At 37.7% G+C, this 21,083-nt stretch overlaps 2 protein-coding genes across 8 annotated transcripts; one reads left to right on the forward strand and one right to left on the reverse strand.

Moving 5' to 3' along the window:
- Positions 1 to 30: 30 nt before the first annotated feature.
- On the forward strand, positions 31 to 8,450 carry LOC311087121 (uncharacterized protein). Of its 2 annotated transcripts, none has more exons than XM_084120371.1 (13): positions 31 to 88; positions 752 to 1,620; positions 1,702 to 1,945; positions 2,134 to 2,286; positions 2,371 to 2,441; positions 2,528 to 2,613; positions 2,692 to 2,752; positions 4,499 to 4,574; positions 5,131 to 5,181; positions 5,745 to 5,983; positions 6,083 to 6,298; positions 7,549 to 7,637; positions 7,714 to 8,450. In XM_084120371.1, the coding sequence occupies exons 2-13, from the start codon at positions 796 to 798 to the stop codon at positions 7,787 to 7,789; spliced, it is 2,187 nt and encodes a 728-aa protein (XP_083976497.1). In that variant the 5' UTR covers positions 31 to 88; positions 752 to 795; the 3' UTR covers positions 7,790 to 8,450. The 2 variants fall into 2 exon arrangements, with proteins under 2 accessions (XP_083976497.1, XP_083976496.1); XM_084120370.1 differs by having other exon boundaries at positions 35 to 88; positions 2,131 to 2,286.
- LOC311087120 (polyhomeotic homolog 3) lies at positions 8,414 to 19,746 on the reverse strand. 6 transcript variants are annotated; one of them, XM_084120366.1, is made up of 15 exons: positions 19,648 to 19,746; positions 16,185 to 16,378; positions 15,808 to 15,951; positions 15,641 to 15,730; positions 15,292 to 15,417; positions 15,072 to 15,161; positions 14,547 to 14,778; positions 13,232 to 13,836; positions 12,184 to 12,346; positions 11,854 to 12,098; positions 11,405 to 11,555; positions 11,213 to 11,327; positions 9,981 to 10,119; positions 9,624 to 9,876; positions 8,414 to 9,008 (listed from the first exon to the last, which is right to left on the reverse strand). In XM_084120366.1, exons 2-15 carry the CDS (start codon positions 16,356 to 16,358, stop codon positions 8,854 to 8,856), a joined length of 2,682 nt encoding a protein of 893 aa, XP_083976492.1. In that variant the 5' UTR covers positions 16,359 to 16,378; positions 19,648 to 19,746; the 3' UTR covers positions 8,414 to 8,853. The 6 variants fall into 6 exon arrangements, with proteins under 6 accessions (XP_083976492.1, XP_083976493.1, XP_083976495.1 ...); XM_084120367.1 differs by having other exon boundaries at positions 14,607 to 14,778; positions 15,292 to 15,447; XM_084120369.1 differs by having other exon boundaries at positions 9,624 to 9,873; positions 11,995 to 12,098; positions 15,292 to 15,447.
- Positions 19,747 to 21,083: the final 1,337 nt, after the last annotated feature.

Below are 21,083 nucleotides of genomic sequence, written 5' to 3' on the forward strand. Positions count from 1 at the left end.
TATGGCGCAAACCAACTTCCTAATTCAAACGTAACCCTGATCACGTGATCACGACCAAGCTCTTCGTAAACAGCTGAAAATCTAACAAGTAAGTGCTTTGATACAAATCTCCCATATGAGCGCACACATTTATATTACAATTTCTTGATTTGACTATTTTGAAAGTAAATTTTGTAGCAAATGAACCTGCGCCTGCAGATTTTTAGGATACTATGACATACGCTGGCTGATCGTGTTACATTGGTTTTCCATGGAGCTGCTAATGCTAACGTTAATACACAGCGCTCCTAGTCAACACGTCTGATGTGCTTTAGATAACTTTCTTTTATGTTGCATTTTATGCCTATATCGTCGTTTCTGCCATATTACGATTTTATACGGTTGATTTTGCTTCTTTTTTTAGCTAAAGTAACGTTACTTGGGTTATGTCAGGTCCAGTATTTCAACAAACCCAGATGATTACATGAACTAACAGCGGGTTTAAAGGCTTTATTTCTCAATAAGATCAGCGTTAAGTTTAGTATACATCCGTGATGCAATTTCTGGAAATGTCTTATAATTTATTTGGTATTTATTATATAGACTGCTTATAAAGTCTTGCATATTATGTATTTACAGTAAAAGTATTGTGTATCAGGTTTATCGGCGAACTCTCAGTTGCTATGTGTCCGTTGCTAAACTTATGGCAACAACTAACTTTTGACAGCTAACATGAGTAACAGACCTCACTTTGTGTTTCTTTGCATACCAGCATAATGAGACCAACCTTGGCGGTGCCAATGTGCTGAGACATCAATGGTTGCAGGAATGAGTTCGGCAGACAACTTGTCCTCACGCCACCGAAGAAATCCTCGCAGGACCTGTCGCACCATTTCTGAAGATTCTGCTAAACTTAACAAACCTGTTTCAAGCGACACAGCTTCCATCTTGCCATGTAAAGAAACCACAGCATCTCAAGGTCTGAATACTGCAGAATCATGCGAACAAAGAACGACCAAGAAGGAAAAGGAGAAACCTCAAAAAGCAAACCAGAGTGATCCTCCTGACTCATCAGCTTGTTTACAAAATTCAGCACATGAACTAATGGGTATAAATGGACTGGCGTCTTCAAACTCACCTAAACCTGAGCCAACGGTGCCTCAAAAAATGACTACCCCCAAATGCCCATCAAAGACTTCAAAAAGATCTCACAAGGGAAGGAAAAAGAAATGTGTTCAACCCAATGAGAAAGAAGTAGCTGCTAGCAAAGCTTGTGCAGATGGACTGGATAATTCTGTACACAATTCATGCCCAGAACAACACTTACACTCTCCAAAAACAAAAGGGACACGTTATCGGCACTCTAAAAAACCTCAAAACCATCAAACCCCTTTTGATGTTTCTACAGGGCTTTACACATGTACTACATTATCTCCTTGTCGTCACAAGGAGTTATCCTCCTGCCACACTAATGGTGATTGTACTTCCAGACCACGCACCCCAAAACGGAGCTGTGTCCAGCCCAGCCCTCTCTTAAGCTCCACACCGAACTCAGACCTCCACCCCCTGTCTCCAAAAAGAGCTGAGAATAGTTGCACACCACAAAGTCGTCAGAAAGTCAAAGTGTCCCGTCTAACAAAGGTTTTTATGAAAGCCATTATAGCATTATTGAACTGTTCTACGAAATTCCTGGCTTAACTATTTTTCATGTATTCTTATTAGTCACCACCTCCAGAGGCTACACCATCAAGATGCGTCAGACCTCAGAGAATCGCGGCTGCAGGAAGACCAAGAGGTCGCAAGAAAAAGAATGTGCAGGAACAGCCAGGTGCCTCTCCCCCAGTGAAACGCTGCAGGAAGAATGCAACGTCTCCTGTAAAATCTCCTGAGGGAGAGCCATCCTTTGAGACGGAACCTCCAAGTAATCCTTGCATTGAAACCCAGGAGCCAGAGCCACTGAAATCGGGTATACGTAATTTTTGGGTCCTCATACAAATCAATATTATGTAGTCTGTTTATGTATTTACATCTAGTACATTATATCACTTTTTATGTTAATAGGTGTAAACAGAACCTCAGATATATGATTGTGTTGTCATTTTCTTCTGAAATCAGTCATTATAATGAAATAATGTCGTGTCATGTACCTAGCAGATCAAACCATGTCCTCTGACCTCTCCATCGAGCTGAGCCTGCAGGAGGAGCCTCATCCTCTTAACCACTCTGTCTTCATGCAGGAGGAGGAGGAAGAGGACCAGGATGATGATGAAGAGGAGCTGCCCAGCTTTTTGCAGCAGGACAATAAAAGTGAGCGCAATCCCTTGTGCATGTGTACATGTATTTTTTTGGCCAATGCTTTGATATATTTGGCCAATGATATTTGATTTCCAGAGCCTTTGTCAATCTCAGAGGGACTTTGCGTGTGGTGCAAACTGAGAAAATATCCCTACTGGCCAGCAGTGGTAAGTACAGCATACGATTTTGTGCAGTTTTTTAACTCTTGATTTTAGACTGTAGTTGATGACTAGTGTGCTCCTCTGTGCCACAGGTTAAAAGTGTGAATCACAAGAGCAAAAAAGCCAGCATTATATTTATTGATTGTTACCTAATCGACCAAAAGAGAATTAGAAAAGGGTAAGAATTCATCAGTATCTCAAAATTCACTTATTTTTTGGTATGTATAGTAAATTATTCCTTTTTGTTTATCTGTAGGTTTTCTGTACCCCTGCGAAACCTAAAACGTTTTGACTGTGAAGAGTATGAAAAATTGGTGGTTAAGTAACATCTCTTTGACTGTTTGCCATATTATTTTGCTTTTTCAGAGTGCATGCTAACTATTTTATATACTACATACAGTGAGGAAAATAAGTATTTGAACACTCTGCTATTTTGCAAGTTCTCCCACTTAGAAATCATGGAGGGGTCTGAAATTGTCATCGTAGGTGCATGTCCACTGTGAGAGACATAATCTAAAAAAAAAATCCAGAAATCACAATGTATGATTTTTTAACTATTTATTTGTATGATACAGCTGCAAATAAGTATTTGAACACCTGAGAAAATCAATGTTAATATTTGGTACAGTAGCCTTTGTTTGCAATTACAGAGGTCAAACGTTTCCTGTAGTTTTTCACCAGGTTTGCACACACTGCAGGAGGGATTTTGGCCCACTCCTCCACACAGATCTTCTCTAGATCAGTCAGGTTTCTGGGCTGTCGCTGAGAAACACGGAGTTTGAGCTCCCTCCAAAGATTCTCTATTGGATTTAGGTCTGGAGACTGGCTAGGCCACGCCAGAACCTTGATATGCTTCTTACAGAGCCACTCCTTGGTTATCCTGGCTGTGTGCTTCGGGTCATTGTCATGTTGGAAGACCCAGCCTCGACCCATCTTCAATGCTCTAACTGAGGGAAGGAGGTTGTTCCCCAAAATCTCGCAATACATGGCCCCGGTCATCCTCTCCTTAATACAGTGCAGTCGCCCTGTCCCATGTGCAGAAAAACACCCCCAAAGCATGATGCTACCACCTCCATGCTTCACAGTAGGGATGATGTTCTTGGGATGGTACTCATCATTCTTCTTCCTCCAAACACGTTTAGTGGAATTATGACCAAAAAGTTCTATTTTGGTCTCATCTGACCACATGACTTTCTCCCATGACTCCTCTGGATCATCCAAATGGTCATTGGCAAACTTAAGACGGGCCTTGACATGTGCTGGTTTAAGCAGGGGAACCTTCCGTGCCATGCATGATTTCAAACCATGACGTCTTAGTGTATTACCAACAGTAACCTTGGAAACGGTGGTCCCAGCTCTTTTCAGGTCATTGACCAGCTCCTCCCGTGTAGTTCTGGGCTGATTTCTCACCTTTCTTAGGATCATTGAGACCCCACGGGGTGAGATCTTGCATGGAGCCCCAGTCCGAGGGAGATTGACAGTCATGTTTAGCTTCTTCCATTTTCTAATGATTGCTCCAACAGTGGACCTTTTTTCACCAAGCTGCTTGGCAATTTCCCCGTAGCCCTTTCCAGCCTTGTGGAGGTGTACAATTTTGTCTCTAGTGTCTTTGGACAGCTCTTTGGTCTTGGCCATGTTAGTAGTTGGATTCTTACTGATTGTATGGGGTGGACAGGTGTCTTTATGCAGCTAACGACCTCAAACAGGTGCATCTAATTTAGGATAATAAATGGAGTGGAGGTGGACATTTTAAAGGCAGACTAACAGGTCTTTGAGGGTCAGAATTCTAGCTGATAGACAGGTGTTCAAATACTTATTTGCAGCTGTATCATACAAATAAACAGTTCATCAAAAATCATACATTGTGATTTCTGGATTTTTTTTTAGATTATGTCTCTCACAGTGGACATGCACCTACGATGACAATTTCAGACCCCTCCATGATTTCCAAGTGGGAGAACTTGCAAAATAGCAGGGTGTTCAAATACTTATTTTCCTCACTATATATACTACAAGACATTTTTATTACATGGTTGGCATTTTCTTTTTAATATCTCTTTTAGGACCTAGCAAAAGTGAGGTATGGCAGTGCTATTACCTGGTCTCTGGAACTGATATCGGACTATATGATCCGCATTGGTATTTATCTTAAAAACTTAAGCACTCAAGTACATTTAAACATTTAATAAAAATAATATGTAGCAGAATCAAATGTGTGAATATATTAATATTTATCCAAATGTGCAAACTTTTGGACTAAATGCCCTAATGGTGTGTAGCGAATACAAATAAACCGGAGCACGTATGTACCTTATTGTACATGAAATATCAATAATTATTGTTTGATTTTGCACTCCTGACAGAAATTAAGAAATAACTGTCACTATAAGTTCATCAACAATCACACATAGCGGTCAAATATCGAAACTAGAGTCCTAAATCTTTCTAATCATAAATAGTTTGTCAAGATTAAATAAGGTCATGGTAATAGTGTGCAGTGAATGTAATCAACTGATATATGCTTTTGTATATATCATTGTATGCACAGCAGGAATATGAAAATATATAATTTGAGCCACTTTTCACACAGTGCTCTATTTGTATGTACTGAGGTTTTGCTTGTGAAATAACACAAAAAGATAGAAAATATTCATCAAAGATATAAAAAAAGTGAAATTGAAATATTTTCTGGCAGGGTGTGGATCCTTCTCTGGCTCCTTCATCGAATATTGTGCCGCTGACATCAGTAAGTTTCCTTTCATTATATATTTTCACGCTCATCTAAAATGTTTGTAATTTTATGTTAATTGTTGTTAATTTAAGATTTAAAACACTTTGTCATTAAATGCAATTCAATGAAATTTAGTTTAATTTAACAATAATTAGCACAAATAAAAGAGACAACATGCATAATGCACAGCGAGGCAGATACATATTTTAATAATAAATAAAATAACAAATTTATCTGTACATTAATATTACATTATTTACATAAATAATAAATGAATGGTAAATTTTAACAAATTATGTTCATATTAAATGTAAATGTTGCAGTTTAAAACTTTATTAAAAGGAAAATACCAATACTTCCATATTTTAGATGAATTAATGTGGTATTTGTAGTACTCCACGTTTTGTGGTAATAACTTTAACAATTAATCAGTTAATTGATTGACAATTTTAATGATAATTGACTAAAAATTGAAAATCAATCAGTGTAAACCAGGTTAAAACCTCATTATGAATCAGGTCAGCCTCCTTCACCAGTGCTGGTTTAACAGAAATCTTCCTTTGATCTGATGATCCCAGGTTGCCCAGTGCGGAGGAAGTACTCTGAGAAGAAATCTGTGCTGACCTTCCCCAGTCAGGAGATTCTGGGTGAAGAGTGTGACAACTCCGATAACAACACAGAGGACATCATTGTGGAAGAGCAGGATGAGCTCCTCTCCAAGAAAGTGCTGCCCGACCGATCCAAGGCTGCACGGAACCGTGCCAATGAGTTGTTGATTGACTTTATCATCAGACAAAAAGTCGAAAACCGCTTACTGGTACAATTTTTGTTGATATATTCATAAAGATATTCATATTGATGTATTGAGACAGGTTCATGTATGCACACAACTAACGCCTCTGTCTGGTGCACACAGGCAGTTATTAGCGGTCGTGAGACATCTAAATGGATGCAAGCCCTCCAGAAGCCTTCTCGCCCAGTGGTTGATGTCTATCTGGAAGATGAGGAGCAGGTTGATAAGGTGTACCGCTACCTGAACAAAGTCTGCGATAGCGCCCCTCAAATAAACACCTGCCTAGAAAACATCCAGGTGGACCGGATCCGGCTTATTCTTGATGTGCTCCTGCCTGAGGTAATCGCCTTAAAGGGATAGTTCACCCAAAAATGAAAATACTGTCATCTCTGTCAGCTCAAAAAAAGATATTTTGAAGAATGTTGGAAACCAAACAGTTGATGGACCCCATTGACCTCCATAGTATGAAAAAAAAAAAAAGAATACTATGGAAGTCAATGGGGTCCATCAACTGTTTGGTTTCCGACATTCTTCAAAATATCTTCTTTTGTGTTCTGCAGAAGTACAACTTGAGGGTAAATGATGACAGAATTTTCATTTTTGGGTGAACTAACCCTTTCATTTAGCCTGGTTAAAACCAGACCATTCTCAGTAGTAACTGAGTTATGGTCTGGCAAAGCTTCATTAATAACTCATTTCCAAAGGGGCGTCACCAACGGTCGCTCAAATGCCTCTGGGCGCAATTGGATAGACCTAAAACCAATCAGAGCGATCGTCATCGTGTAAAGCCATATGCTGCGTCCCAATTCGCCTAAGTTAACGTTACACTACGCCATAAAAGTATGTACTCTTTTTGTGATGAAAAGGTATTTACTTTTGAATGTGCAGAAAAAAAGTATGCAAGCTTTGGGACATACTACTTCGTCATCTTTATCGGACGGATCTGTCGCGTGCATCCTGTCACGTAAACTGCCCTGTCAATCATCTTGTCACAGTTAAAATCCTCTATTAAATCTAATTTAATTTCCTACCGTTTCGGAGAGAAATGTAGTAGCACGTTCATCTGCCAGTGGGTCTTTCATGGAAAGTTTGGAAACTGTCCTCATGTGTTTGCAATTTGAATATAATTATAATGCATTTAAAAGTTCACCAACGGACATCGCTCAAATGCCTCTGGGCGCAATTGGATAGACCTAAAACCAATCAGAGCGATCGTCATCGTGTAAAGCCCGCCTCAACGTTTCTGATTGGTGCCGTGATTTTGACGGATTAGAAATGGGCTTGAATGAGCTCTTTGCCAGACTACTTGCAGAGCAAATCTAAATTTGCCGGAAGTTGTCTGGGTTTTCTCAGGCTACCTTTCATTTATACGACCTTTTAAACGTTTGGGGTTGGTTTGATTTTTTTTTCATGTTTTTACCTTCACTTTTGATCAATTGAATGCATCCTTGCTGAATAAATGTATTAATTACACTTTTTTTTTAAATCTCACTGCCCCCAAACTTTTGAATGGTAGTGTATAATATTTTCAGCTGACCATGTTCCGGCATCATTCATAGCCATGTTTCAGGGACCGTTTTGCTTTCTAGGCCATTATCCATGCCATTGCTGGAGTCCACAATCTTTCCCTGGAGAAGGCAGAGGAGAAGTATCGCAGAGGGCCGTGCTTTAGTAACAGGTAGAGTATTTTTTAACTGACTTGAAAAACTGCATCTTGCATCCGTTTGAACTGTTTTTCTTTCACTGCATTTTAGAGAAAGACAGGAGTTTGACATGATGATTGAACAGCAGATGAAGCTCAAGGAAATCACACAGCGCCATAGACAGTGACATCCCCTCTGTTTCAAAGAAACAGTAACTTTTATGAGCTTAATTTATACCATTTATTCCCAGGAATATTTTCTATCAATTTTTTGACAGCATTAATAATTGATTAAAGTATATAGGAAATTAACGATTTTCCTGGCAAACAATTATGGCTTTAACTAAAAGCTAAAAATGTTATTATTAATTTTTTTATCGTCAGATCTCTGAGACTTTGTGAACTGAATGTTGAGTCTCTGACATCTTGATGCTAAAATCAACAAAATACAGTGCTTTTAATGTGTGCAGTGTGTGTAATAAATTAATACCCTGTACATAAATACAACATTTTAAAAACAATGTGGTTATTGTATTCCTCAGTTTAACTAAAACCGATGTTGTGCCTACTTGTTTAGAAAATGCTTAAGTGTGTGCAAGGGACATTTGTAACTTTAACTGAACAATATCAAGCTGCTTTTACAATCAACACAATTGATGTCTCTAAAATGTTGCCTTTTAGCCATCTGATTCACAATAACTTTGCCGTGCATAGAGGCTTTTTCTACATCTTTGTGCGAAAAGATGCCAAAGAAGTTGCATTTTACTGCAACTGAGTTCTGGTCTAATGTATATAAAGATTTTATACAGGACTTGATTGTTTATCAATAAATCTTTATTTTTCATCACACATTATATACTCTGTATTTTTGTAAACATTTATGTCATTTAAAGAGTTCCTTTATATTTAAACGATGTTATGTTTTTTTTTAATACTTTGTACATTATGTGCCAACTTCCACAAATTGTGGCTGCACAGCAACATCATACCTCATTCTACCCTTCCAGTTGGTCTGTTTATTATAAATCCAATACACAAGATCAGAATTTAGTTATAGATGTTATACAAAACTTTACCTTACAATCAGATTGAATGGAATGAAATCAAAGTTAAGTCCACCATGAAACATTGAGGTATAAGAAGGAGATCCCCATGAATGTCCGCAGAATTTGTAGAATGGCCACACACTGTCATGGCACTTTGAAAGGAAGATATTGTGTGACAGAATATGACTGGTTGTGGAAAGACGAGCCTAAGGTTCTTTGAGAGCGTTGATCTGTGCACAGATTTTGAGCGCAGGGCCCAGTTTCATGTTCATAGCGTTCATGAGGTGGTCCTCTGTAAGCAACAACAGGGCCTGTCCGTCAATCTCCTGTGACCGGAACTCTGCTGCAATATCATGGCACCCTTAGAACAAGTGGAGGAGATGCAAAGATGAGCATATGATTTTAAAGATATTATAAAAATCTATTACATTAGATGCTCAATGTAGCGGAAATCATATATTGACATTACTTTTAGTTTAAAAGTGAAGTGCGTGACTTTTTCAAATATTTTCTATTTTCTTTCAAAACCATCACTAACATACATATATATATATATATATATAACATATATATATATAAACAAGGAGGCCCTATTGTTTTTCTAAGGATTATTATTATTCTTTTTTCAATCGTTCTGGGCTATTTGGGGCCTTAAAACTCTTGAAACTTTGCACACATGTAGGAATCGTCGGCAATCAGCCAAAGCTGGTACACGGGCGTGGCAGGAATGCAGTCCAAAAACTTGGTCCATATATCATTCATACTTGCATGTACATGTATGAAAGTCGGTACACGTGTATATATATATATATATATATATATATATATATATATACACGTCACATGATAATGACAACATGGCAAAGTAGTACATCCAGATTACATTAATTCCATTCAGAAACTTGATAAATGTTTTTATTCATTAAACACCACCTAGTGGAACACGAGGTGTACTGCGTTTCTGAAAGTGCAGTACCTGGTAAAGAGCTGATGAAGGAGCACACTTGCTCCACACTCCACTGTGAGGGACTTGATTCAAGGACACAGTTAGAGCTGCTGCAGCTCTCCAGTCTCCTCTGTTCTCTTTCTCTGTCTTGCTCTTTCTCTCTTTCGGCCTGCAAACGCAGCCTCGTTGTCATCGGCCCTGGCGAATCCTCCTCTTCTCTCTCAATCCACATCGAATTGGACACCCTCTGGTTGTCGTTGGAGCGATGGGAATCTTGCAGCTGCTGAGGAAATAATTTGTTGTAATAGGTCAGTCCCAGTTATTAATTATGGTTTAATATTGGGTTGCATAGTTTGGTTAAAAGGTTATTTGTTAATTTTCACTGACCTGCTTGAGGTAGTGTTCCCTAGACCCAGCATGTACACGACTAGGTGGTCTCCCCCGCCTGCCCATGGGCCTGTGGAGCCAGCGGACAACTTTTTCTGGCCTCAACAGGTTTAGACGTTTTTTACAGCTTACGTTGAATCTGTAAGATAAACAAGGCTGCTTGTACTGTACTGCAGTATACAGTTTTATGAACACATTAACTTAATCCTAAATGTGTAAGCTTATAATCTTTATATGCATGCATTCTTACTAAAAAATGCAACCATTTCAAGTGAGCATGTATACACTACTATTAAAAAAAATCATAATTTTATTCAGCAAGGATGCATTAAATTGATCAAAAGTAACAGTAAAGACTTTACTTTTACAAAAAAACTTGAATGAACTTTCTATAAAGAAATGTATCACAGTTTTCACAAAAATATGAAGCAGCTATTTTCAACATTGATAATAATAGGAAATGTTTCTTGGGCAGAAAATCAGCATATTAGAATGATTTCTGAAGGATCATGTGACATTGAAGACTGGAGTAATGATGCTGAAAATTCAGCTTTGCCATAACAGGAATAAATTATATTTTAAGATATACTGAAATAATTGCAATAATAATATTTCATAATATTACGGGGGGTTTTTTATCAAATAAATGCAACCTCTGTGAGCATAAGAGACTTCTTTACATTAAAAAAAACTTTCATTTTTGAACGGTAGTGTATATTCTTTATACCAGCATGCATTTTGGAAATTTCATTCATGTCTTAATGTTTCGTTATCTCAAAATTCATATAAAAATATGAGAGTGGAAACCCGGCTTCTGATATTCTGGTCTCATGTCCCTCTTTCATTGTAAGTCTAAGCAATATTTTTGTCCATTTTATTATCCAGGAGGTAAAAATATCATATTCTTTCATTTAGCAATGTAATAGCATACCACTCCTCAACAATCATTCATACCCGTGGAACAAATGGTGCAAGATAATTTACAGGCCAAAGTTTAATATTGAAGTTTAGAGGTTTAGAACAGGAGTGCCCAATCCTGTTCCTGGAGGTCTAACTTTCTGCAAAGGTCAGCTCCAACCCTGATCAAACACAACTGAACCAGCTAATTAAGATCTTCAGGAGCACTGGATAAGTCCAGACAGGTGTGTTGGATCAGGGTTGGATTTAATGCATCTGATTTGAAAGAGAAGATGAAAGAGACACAAAAAGTGGCTATCCATAAGGCTCTTTACCTTCTGACACATGTCATGGAGCAGAAGCGTTTGGATCTGAGGAAGGTACGAGCGAAGCCTCTCTTCCCACAAAACTCGCATTCGAGTACGTCAGGCAGGTTTTCAACTGTCTGTTCTGAAAGCAGAAGAGATCCTGCCAGAAACGCTCATATTGACTCAATGCATAAATAAGAAATGTGCTAATGAGCCCACCATCCTCAGCCGGTGTGTTATCAATGTCGGAATCAGTGGAGTTTTCCGGATTGTCCGCATCCATAAGGCAGTCATCCCGGGCTGATTGCTCATCCTCTCTATCTTCTGGCAGTGTGGCCTGCAGGTTCATCTCTAAGGAAGCACGTCTCACCTGATGAAAAAGACCAGCACATCAATACTGGACATACCAAACATTTTTTGGGATGCCTTTTGTGGTTTCGACTTCTGAAAGTGTGGAGCACTTTGTGAAGGTTCCCAAAGGGGACTTTAACAACTGGTTGATCTGTACGTTTGGCCGCAGACCCTCACCAGCCGTCTAACTCTATGCTCTCAGGGAACGAGAGATCTTTGAGCTTCACGGCTCCATTAGAGAACCATAAGAGAACCATGGGCTTCATTAGGGCTTCATGGCAGCTGAGAATTGCTACGTCGTCAACCAGTGGACATACCGGGAACGGCTCCAGGCCCTCTCGGATGACGAAGCCCTCAATGAGGTGTGTGAGGATGTGAGGTCTAACGATGGCCTGTGAGGGCTGACCCTCAGGGTTCCCTGGAAGGCTGGCTGGGGGAAGCCTGCTGGTGCTTCTTACCGCAGAGGAGAGGAGGGGAGGGGGGGAACTGTTGGCATATGTGGGGTCCTCCGGTGACGGGATCACAGATCTGCTCAGTGGAATGCACGGTTGGTCCGGATCGGCTATGGATAGAGCAGAGGTCAGGTTAGAGATCTGCAGAAGGCTGGGAGGACCACATTGCCAATCTTTGATATGGGTTCAAAGTACCTGTACAGTTTTCTGGTTGAGCTGTTACATCATCAGAGCTTCTCTGTGACTCGTCTGGTGGGGACAGCGGTGGCGGGGTGGACGCTCTGATATACTGAGGACACACGTGTTCTACATCCTTCAATAAATTCATGCTTCCACTCTCCTTCAACAATGGCATTGCCTGGCAAATTTCAGAATAAGCATAAGATTTAAATTATATATATATTTATATATATATATATATATATATATATATATATATATGTATGTTACAGAGTAAAATGTACTAAAATTAATGAAAATGACATGACAAAATATTGACTAAATTCATAGGATATTTTCCTCAAGTCATAAACCTGTCTAATTTAAGTAGTATGATGAAATATACAGTATATTTTTAAATTTTAAAAGGACATTTTTATTGAAAGACAAAAAACACGACTACAACAAACTGTAAAAACTGGTTCTGAAGAATAAGAAGTTGCTCTTTTCCATTCAACAATACACAACCGTTCACAAGTTTGGGGTTGGTAAGATTTTTTTATGTTTTCATAAGAAGTCTCTTCTGCTCACCAAGTTCAAAAGAAAAGCATTTATTTGACATAAAAATCTTTTGCAATATTATAAATATATTTACTGTCACTGTTTACTTTAGATCAATTTAATGCATCCTTGGTGAATAAAATAATTAATTTCTTTAAAAGCAAAATCTTACTGACCCCAAACTTTTGAACAGTAGTGTAGCCTCAAAGAAAACCCCTTAAAAACACCATAAATGTAGTCATATGGTAAATTCTCTGAGTCTGCTGTAACCATACGATAGCTTTTTGTGAGGAACAGACTTGTCGTAAGTAATTTTCATTTCATTAATTTGTGCTTGCCCAAATTCAAGTCACTGGTCACATCCAATTTTTTGGATGGAAAAGAGCAGCCTGGGCAATCCTTAAATAAATAACTTATTTTCTGTTCCACAGTAAAAAGCAAATAAGATTTGAAGTAAATGTTGACAGAAATTTCATTTGCTGGTTTTCCAGTTGAGCCGCATTATAAATCAAACAAGACTAACCGAGGGAGCTTCTGTTTGTGTAGCAGGTTGCATCTTTAAGTCCACTGCCACTGTCTGTGGTGGAGGTAAATTCTGAAAAGGCAGCTGAACTACAGTTTCAGCGGCTGGGTGCTCCTCTTCAGACACCATGTGGTCAGACTGGACAGCTGCGGTCTGAACTGAGCGTAGAGAGAGTCTCTGCGGCTGGACCAGCCTAGGCAGACCCATGGTGAGAGGAGGGGGGCAGGCCAGAGGTGAATGCTGGGAGACCGGCTCTAGCACTGGGCCCAGATGAAGGGGTGGAGGGTCAGGGAGCGCTGCAGGAGGAACTGTGGACATAGACACAACTGCCGACTGATTGGCTGGTTGATTCGCAGAGGAGGGCACTGAGAGGAACTCTGTGTGTTGTGATTGGACAGTGGCTGTAGTGGGAGTGGTACGGGTCTGCGGGGCAAGGGGTGGAGGAGAGCTGTCCTGCGGTGTGACACGCAGTGCAATGGGCTGGACCTGCCTGTGAGCGGAGGAGCTCTGCTGGATGATGAGCTGGTGTGGCGTCACCCTCTGGCTGGCAGGGCAGTGCAGCTGGTGTCTGACCAGCGTATGAGACTGGACTGGTGTGAACGTTGCTGCGGTAGAGACAGTCATTACAAGCAAACACAAAGCATTCAGAACAGTTCTAAGATGTTTGAAAAGAAAAAAATAGGTTATAGAAGTGGATCTCAACCTTTTTGACTTTTTGACCATTTTTATTTACAGAAACTAGAAGTGGCAATGTAAAACTAATTAAATAAAATAACTATAAATAATTATAATTAAATCCCATAACTCAAAAGGTTTAATTAATTGAATGCTCTTTAGTGTTCACACCACAATTTGTATGATTTTCCAGCTGTCCATGGTTTTTAAATTATATTTTACTCACAAATAGCAATTTCTCATTATTTCCAACCAATAAAATATCTTGGCATAACTAGAAAAAATATATATTTGTTATATAAATTTCCAGGTCTAGAAATATCTAGCTTTTTCAAAACTTTGGGACTGCTGTTTCATAAATAATAATGGATATTTTTAAAGAATATTTTAAATTGTGTTTCATCTTAATTTGAATAATTTTAAGCCATCTTGTGCCCCCCTTGGAAGTTTGTTGAGGCTCCCTGATGGTCCCAGTCCCCAGGTTGAGAACCATAAATCTTGAACAACATGAAATTATTTTAGATCTTTTGCAATTAAAATGATTTTGCTTTCTTCAGAAGCCAATATTTGCTACATTTACATTATTCTGCATTAAAAACAATGAAAATAATGGAGATGGAAATGTGATCTTGTAACTTACAAGGAGGAATGTGTGGTTGGGCTGATGGTGGCTGAGTGACATCGGTCAATATGGACTCACTTCTAGAAGCTTCTACCAGGTTCTGGGACAGCTGTGTGGACTTCAGTGGGAAAATGGACATCTTGGGAGGGGGACACACCAGCGTCTGACCTTGAAGAGAAGACTTGATCTGGAAGTTCTGGGGAGTAGCAAGAGCTCCAGGGAGATGCGTGCGGAGAGCCAAGCTTTGAACCTGGCAGAAGACAATACATTGAATGAATATGGAGCATCTTTGATCATTTTATTGCAACACAGTGGGACATTCTTTGTGTCCATGACTTAGTACTGATACAATAAACAGGATAACAAATTTGTTCAGTTAAATTATTCATTAAAAAAAATCTCCCATTCATCATCATTACATCCCATTTATTATATAGATATAAGTGAATTACATTGATTATTAATTAATTACAACAATCTATTTGAAAGAATTCTGAAGTGTGTAAAATATAATTGAATCCTTTTCATTATACTCTGTCTCACCTGTGATGATGCTGAATGAGAGGACATTGAACTCACAACAGTCAGATCAGGTTGAACGGCAGCTACAGTGGCAGCAGGAGTAAGAATCAACTACAGATTTACAAACAATGACACAGCAATGGGAAGAAAGAAGAAGAAGCTGAATCAAGTCAAGTCAGTGGAAACTTGCAAACACAAATGAACTCGAAGAACACAATGCTTTTAGTGAATAGCTGCTTACCATCTGAGTGCGCAGATACATTTGGGCCTGGCTACCTGTGGGAGAGCTGTTTCCTAGAAGCATAGCCTGCTGGGAAATGGCCCCCCCTGTGCTATTGGAGCTAGTGACCTGGATGCGACCTATTGGCTGAGTTACAAGAGAGGTTGGCATGGTGATCTAGAGGGAGGGAAGTGTTTTCCTGTATGATTCATCTTCAATCAAAAGCTTAAATGTTTGGATAAAAACAGTGTTTTCTGATCTTTTTAAAAAGATTTATTTAATATTTTCCCTAAATCAAATGACCAAAACAAAAGTGGCTCTGTGAAGAAGCTAAAATAAAGTTTCTATGCTAAAGAACAAAAGCACTTACTGATGTTTGAGACACACTAGCAAGCTGAGTTCCATTCCCATTGGATGATGTAGGGGAGGAGTTGGGCTGCCTGCCATTAGTCTGTGCAGCCTGATTAGAAGTAGCAGGAACAAATTCTTAATCTCCAATATATTAATTATATTATATTGTACTATATATTCTCATACCTGCTCTGTAGTGGTCAGGATTTGTTGATGCTGCTGTTGTAGTGCAGCTGTCTGTAGTAGGATATGTTGTTGTTGGGCAGCATACATCTGTTGCAGGTATTGAGCTGTCATGCTCTGTGGTCTGTGTAACGTCTGCTGGATTACCTAGCAAAACACCACATCATAAGCTTCACACGGCACTGGAGGGAATCATCTATTGCTAAAGTGTTTTACTCGCAACCACAACAAAGAGTAAGCAGCTGAAGATAAGGTCAGCCTCAAAGCAATGTTCAGAATTTGACTACATTTAAAGGCTGTTGCTATTCTTTTAAGATACATTTGCATTGTGTGATATCATTTGTTCAATATGCTGCTGGATGATACCAGTGGGGACTTACCTGGACCGCCTGCCTGTCTGAAGAGATGTTTCCCAGAGGAATGGAGTTGGGCTGGGTGCCCGTGGGAGTGTTGGATCTGGGTGTAGAGCTCACTGGTGCGGCACTGCTGGAGGCTACTGTTACACAGCCGTCCCCCTCCATCTCTTCCTGACTCTGTTTATCTGTGTCACCCATCAGAGTGATTTGTTAGCCAACTGAAAAATGACAAAAACATAAAATATTGAAAAAATTGAGAGAGTATCCTGTATTCTGTAATCCACTTCTGTTTTTTAACTGCATGGTTTGCTGGATTTAATTGATTGAGGTTGATTTAATTTAAAAACATGTAATTACAATATATTGCATTAGCAAATTTGAGAAAAATATATTTTAAACAATTTATCCTGTCATGTTTTTTCAGTATATAACTAAAGATAAATGTTTACAAACATTGCTGAAATTAAGTCTCTTTTGGCAAAGAGTTACTAAAAAGAAACCAACATTAGCATTTAAAAAAAAAAAATCCCGAAATCCTCTAAAATGCTTTTTGTATATACTTGTAACGGTCAACTGCTGGAGTGCCCTTGAGAGCCACCAGAGGGCACTCCACATCAGACTATTGTCATTCCCTCACAAACTACATTTCCCATAACTCACTGCCCGGACTCTTCATCCATTATCACATTCACCTGTGTCTCATTATCTTGTTTAGCTCACCCCATAAGCCTCGTTTTCTCATTCATTATCTGTGAAGTCTTGTTTAGTGTTACACTGCAATTCTGAGCATTCTCCCTGGTTTCGGATTTCTTTCCTGTTCTGTGGATTACTCTTTTGCCCATGTTCCCTGCCTTGTTGTGTTTGTTTGTATGTATGGACTGCCTGCCTGTGTTTGACCTTGCCTGTACTTTGGATTACGTCTTTGGATTACCCTGTTCAATAAATACTGCATTTGGATCCTCAACCTTCTTGTCTCGGAGCAGTTCGTGACAATACTGCTTTTTTTTTACTTTTTTTTTTTAGAAAGTGTAAAAAATATAAATCTAAATCTTATTAAAAATTATAAAGAAAAATCAAATTAAAGAAAATAAACTTCATAGGGTAAAAAAGTAATTACATAACAGTAATTAGTATTTATAATAAAGGCAGAATTCACATTAAAGCTCTTAAGGTGATATAGACTGTAGCTTTTCCGACATAAAGCCCAGTATAAAACATGACATGAAAAATAAATATATTGTAAAATGTAGCCTATGCTGTATATAATTGCTTCAAGCAAATAACTCATAAGTAGGCAACGTTCGTTGGCTTATAAAACCAGACAAAAATTACCAAAAGACCAAAAACACAGATGGTTACAGAGCCGAGAACACACTATAACGACAAAAGCTGTTACATTTTTTCCAAGATAATAATGTCATAGCTGATCAATGCTGATTGTACTGTATGACTCAAGTGAATTCTAGTGTTATGTTTTCTTTAATTTAGGCCAACATCTCATATCATCAAATGTTAAAGCCAGATCATAATCATGACCACTGAAAACAAGCCATTCTTAAAAAACAAAACAAAAAAACAAATGCATTCACCAACGTTACTTTATAGCTCAAAGAATTCCCAATCCAAACAATCATAAACCAATAAACATTCTGGAAATTACAGTGATGAACACACTTTGATCAACAACAATATATCATGATGAGTACTTGCACAAACATGGCCTTTTAGAGTTATAGCACGCCTCACATTTATTACACATAAGACATTTGTAAATGTACAAGTTTAGCAAATTCTTAAAATGTCATTAAAAAGTAGCTATAATTAAAATAAACAATTCTTTAAATGAAAATAATTTAGCTGTATAGTAATTCATACAACTTCATAAATTCATTTTTATTTTATAATATTTTTGAAAACGTTTTTCTTTTATTTATTATTTGATACATTTACATCTTAGTTTAATTTATAAAACTATATTAGGAAAATTTGCATAAATTATTTGAAGGTTTAAATCTGCATTTAACAAAATGGGAGTTTATATCAACAATACACTGAATAAAAGACTATTTTAATTGAACAAAATAGGAATGTATATTTTGTTAAAAATATGACGTTTGCAAATGCAACATGTTGATTGGTCGATTTCTACAAGCAAATGTCGCTTCTTTTCTGGACCTGCACTTTTAGTTTTTAAAATTAAAACTGTTTAATTTCTTTTCTCTGTCAGATTAGAGTAGGCTATCTGTACCGTACGGTCATTGTCAGACTGTTACAATAGTTTTCTGGGAAATTATTATTAGGCTACATTAAGAAAACAATGAAAAGGTGAATCTGTGCTATATTGTGCACGCGCTCTCTCACTGTTTGCTGTAAACGTCTTTCGAGCCTTGAATTGTTGTCTATAGTGTTTAATATTAACAGTATATTCTACCCTGTATTTTGTATCCAGACAAACTACAGAATATGTCATGATTCATGACGTAGACGATAAATAATTGCCTATTTCACAGACATTCTAAACCTTTTTAATCCCAAAAGATCAGTCAATAAATTGATTCAGACTCCTTCTGTAGCCTACTACCATAATCAGTAATAATAAAAATAATAATAATAATAATGCAAACTTCTTCTTTTTTTTTTTTTACAACGAACTACAAGCATTTTACAGTGCAGATTAACGAATTTTAAATAACTAAACTATAAATAGGCTATTAGCTTTACCAAACCATATAAAAGCCAAGAGTTGTCTCGGTGTCGTGAAATTCTTATTTCACTAGTCCACTTGTGAATATATGACATAATCCGCTTAAATACAAAGGTAGGTTATAAAGTTTATGATAATATTTTGATATATTATGCATTATATTATTATATTATAATATTTATATATTATGATATTAAGATAGTCTAACATTAAATATAAGACGCGCATAACAAGTAAAATAATTTAATAAGGAGAAGCGTCGGAATAATTTAACAGGGAGTTTTTGCAGTAAAATGAAATAACATCTATTTTTTGCTTGTTTTATTCGTCGCTTCCATACGAGGACATGCAAAGAATTTGACTCAACTTAAACAACTCGCGTGTTATGCGTTATTAAATCTAGGCTAAACAATTTTACAGTAGCCTACACAGCATTTTAACTTTAGGGAATCACCTGTTTATCACAACCATCCGAAAAACAGACTGGTGTCGCTTACGAAATGCGGTGTAGATTATTTCGACAGGCCGAATGTTTTAGGCTAGCCTACCTATCTATCTGTCATAACTGCTTCTAACTGCTGCTTCCAGTGACACGGAGAAACGCCCACCTTACCAGCCCTGTGGGAGATTGAGATTTGTTTTAACAAACGATTTGACGGGAATCATTCAGGAAATGTTTTTATTATTAAGACACTACGTCTCCATTTTTGGGAATCATGCCGATCATGACGCGTTTCTCCCATCCCATGCAATGTTGAAGGCGCATGAGTTGATGAGTGTTACCTGCCAGAGATGGATATGAGACGTGAGCGCGCGCTGCTGTGCTCTGTCACGGCCCATGTTCTGATGCGACAGCTTAAGATGGAGATAAAAACAAAACGCTACAGAGGCTGAGACATTTCTGAGCCAGCAGCACCACTTGCTGTGTAGGAGGACTTCGTGCAGCGCTGCTCTCACCATGACTTTCTCATCATTGGCCCTATGTGTTATCAGGGCCTATAAATATTGTAGCCTAATGATATTACATTTTTATTACCATTTTGGTAACAGTTTACAATAAGTTCTCAATTGTTGACATTATATACTGCATTAACTAACATGAACAAACAATGAGCAATATATTTTTACAGCATTTATTAACAGGTAATTAAAAAGTTTCATAAACTGATGTTAACAGATACAACTTTTGATCTGAAAATGTATTAATGTTGAACTTTCAAATGCAATGTCTAATGTAGTTAACTAATGTTAACAAATTAAAGTTTTAAAGTGTTTTAGTAAATATGTTTTTTTAATTCAATATATTTTTTTAAATCTGCTAAAATAGGCTATAGGCTACTTTTGCATGTGGGCCTAGTGAAAATTGTTTGACTTCCCAATGCAGTGTTTTAGTCTGGCCCATAATAGCCTAACGTTTATACTGAGAGTTGCACTGTCTGCAAATATTTTGGTTAATGAGTTCATTCATAAAAAAGTAATTCATGATGGCTCTTTATGTGAATTCTACCAGTTTGCCTTTGTAAACATTTATAAATGTGTTTTACTTTCATTTAAATTACAGTATCTAGCCTATCAAAAATGAGCTACTGGTGCTGTATAGCTTGAAAATGCATTTTTTTTTTATAACCTATCCTATGCTACAACTTTTATAAGCAATTTAAGGGAAAGAAAGCACCAGAGGCGTGCAGGCATTTGTTTAATGGTAAGTTTACATGTTTTAAACTTTGTTTAATTAGTGAAACAATTAAATGACTTATTTCAGATGCATCATACAACATTCTCTTTAATAAATGATTCAATAACAAATAAAAAAATGTTAAACTCAATTGTACACGATGTAAACAATGTAAACGATAAATGCTTTACTTACCACCGCAAACATCCAATAGGAGTAGTAGGAAAATTCAACTGCAGTAGCCACCGTTCAACCTGAAGAGGGCAGCACTCAGACGTTTTTACACCATATATTGTAGAATTAAAACACTTTATACCCAAATGTCAAAAAAGTTACTCGAATCAATGAACAGCACTAATAAAGCCCCATTCTTACAGATCATTAACTAAAAAAAGTTGGTTTAGGGTTTAGTTACACTTTAAGCTCCACGTTTCTATCTAAAGCTGATTTACTCTTTTTTGATCGCTATCGGAGTGTTTATATTTAAACTTTAAACTTTTATCCCAGTACTTCTATGATAATTTGAACTATTGTATCAAAGAAA

This window comes from Abramis brama, assembly GCF_963993115.1.
Source record: "Abramis brama genome assembly, chromosome: 7".
Taxonomy (NCBI): domain Eukaryota; kingdom Metazoa; phylum Chordata; class Actinopteri; order Cypriniformes; family Leuciscidae; genus Abramis; species Abramis brama.